This window comes from Daucus carota, chromosome 2 (assembly GCF_001625215.2).
Source record: "Daucus carota subsp. sativus chromosome 2, DH1 v3.0, whole genome shotgun sequence".
NCBI lineage: Eukaryota > Viridiplantae > Streptophyta > Magnoliopsida > Apiales > Apiaceae > Daucus > Daucus carota.
This window is the reverse complement of record NC_030382.2, coordinates 55,159,035-55,161,224: the sequence shown is the minus strand read 5'-3', so window position 1 is coordinate 55,161,224 and position 2,190 is coordinate 55,159,035. Positions and strand designations below refer to the sequence as shown.

The 2,190-nt window shown below is 35.8% G+C and overlaps 1 protein-coding gene across 1 annotated transcript; it reads right to left on the bottom strand.

Moving 5' to 3' along the window:
- Positions 1-520: 520 nt before the first annotated feature.
- LOC135150561 (uncharacterized) lies at positions 521-871 on the bottom strand. The gene has a single exon (XM_064086943.1). It carries the CDS (start codon positions 869-871, stop codon positions 521-523), a length of 351 nt encoding a protein of 116 aa, XP_063943013.1.
- Positions 872-2,190: the final 1,319 nt, after the last annotated feature.

The window sequence follows — 2,190 nt, the reverse complement described above, 5'->3', positions numbered from 1 at the left end:
CAACCAACACCGAAAAGCAGAGAGAGGCCTTAACAAAGACCTTTGTCTTTCGGTTTTCCTTGTACTGTTTTTGTGGGTGATTTAGGCGCAAGTTCTGCAGTGTCAAATTATATTTGTATTCAGATTAGAACTCATGAAACGAGAGAGAATAGTTATTTTCATATAGCTAAAAGCCTAAAATTAGCAATACAGAAGTCAGGGAAAAATGTTTCAGTTCAATATAGAACATTATCGTTCGAACAAGGACAGAAGATCCTGATGACAGTAGAGCTAAGTGTCCTTGCAAAAAAAAACAAACAAACTTAACTTCTAATAGCAGATGCTCAAGTCTAACAACATATGTTAGCCCTCGCAATAACATGAAGATAGACAATAAAAAAACTGAACGAAACAGAAAAACCAAGCATCCAGAAATCACCTACTAATAAAGCTAAATCCCCAACCCTTCCCCCATGATGACAAAGTCACTTGCTCCTATTCTGCAACCTACCAAAAACAAGGAAAAAAAAAACCCTCAAGTCTATTCCTTTGCTTGAGCTTTAAGGTTCATGTAACTGAAACTTGCAAGACAGTCCAACTGTTGCTGGGGATCTGCAACTTTAGAAACAGAACACAAGCTAGGAAGAAACCTGCCCCTTCTTTTCTTCTTACCTCTGTTCCATACAAAGCATGACTTGCCAACACCAGGTCCACAAGACTTATCCACCATATTATTTTTCGACAGAACAAGGTTTCTTTCAAGTTCACTATAGTAATCCATCTCTTTCCTGATAAGTGATCCTACCGTGCCTCGTGTGCCTACCTTCACAGCTTCTGGAGTGTCCATTCTTGCAGGCGAGACACTTGTTATGGTGGAAGCATTATGTGACATTGTCTACAATTCTTTATAAGCTAAAGGCTAAGTAAATTGGACCTGTTGTTTTAGCCACTGGCTTGTTCAAGGGCGTGCTTTATGTATAGTGGACACCGTAACACTTTGCATGATTAGGGGCTTCTCCATAGAGATTAAATCAAACCAAATATACTTACCACTTATAATCAGTTTTATCCAATTCCAGATTAGAGTGAGCCTGAGTAGTGGCTGACCTGGCTAATATTTATTTAAGGGTAGTAGCAGTAATACAATTTATTAGATTTAAATGCAAATTCACCCTATATATCTCAGTGAGGAAATAATAGCATAAAATCGAGAAAAATATTCTAACAGTTGCTATTTCCTCAATATTACCTCCCACATTCACATAATAAATATTAATTTTGAACTTAAACCCCTTGGTAAAATTGGGTTGGCGAACCAATCATAAGTGGTTCTTAGCAGCAAAAAAGTTTAAACTTCTTTTCACTCCTTTTGACCTGATGGAATCAAGTAACTATTTTTCTCACCAGTTAAATAGTGTTCGTTATGATTTATGGTAATTACATATGCACTTAATCATGAACTTAAAGTTACCAAGCGAATTTCCTAAGTTAATTCTGTAATGCATATTTTCTTAGGTGGTAAATGTACAGAAAGCCCCATTTCAAGTTGAGTTTATTTTTTCTTTTTCCAAATTTCAGTTAATTCCTGAAGATATAAGAAGTCCCTCTTAGAGCAACTCCAATGTACCCATTCCTTACCTATATTTGATCTACATGGACAAGATTTGAGGATTGAGAACAAAAAGAGCTCCTCCAACGCAACTCCCTATCCCCTATCAATTTTAGGTGAGAGAAAGTTCAACCCCTTATTTGAGGGATGAAAAAGCAACCCCCTATATGCTCCATGTCATCACCAACTCATATCTCCTCTTATTTTTTTGTTATTTATTAGTGCAATCCATCTCTTTCCTTAAGTTGTATATATAGATTTAAAATATAGGGAATCAAATAGGGAACACCATTGGAGCAAAATAGCTTTTTGATCCCCAATATTTTAGGTAACCATTAAAATATAATATTTTAGGGGTTGAAAATAGGGAATTGCATTGGGCTTGCTCTTAGAGGTCATTTTTTTTTTTGGAGGTATTCAAATCAAGCCCCTTGAAAAGGGACTCATACCATATACACAAATTGATATAATTTATCCTAATCGTCCTCCCAAAAACTTAGAAGTCATATGCTATTTATTTTTGTGAGATATTCAAACTTAAATAAGGACTCATACAATATACACAAATCGATACAATTTATCCTAGTCGTCCTCCCAGAAAG

Bases quoted from the DNA above. Each gene is read 5' to 3' on its own strand.
- LOC135150561 (XM_064086943.1), bottom strand. From the start codon at position 871: ATGTCACATAATGCTTCCACCATAACAAGTGTCTCGCCTGCAAGAATG.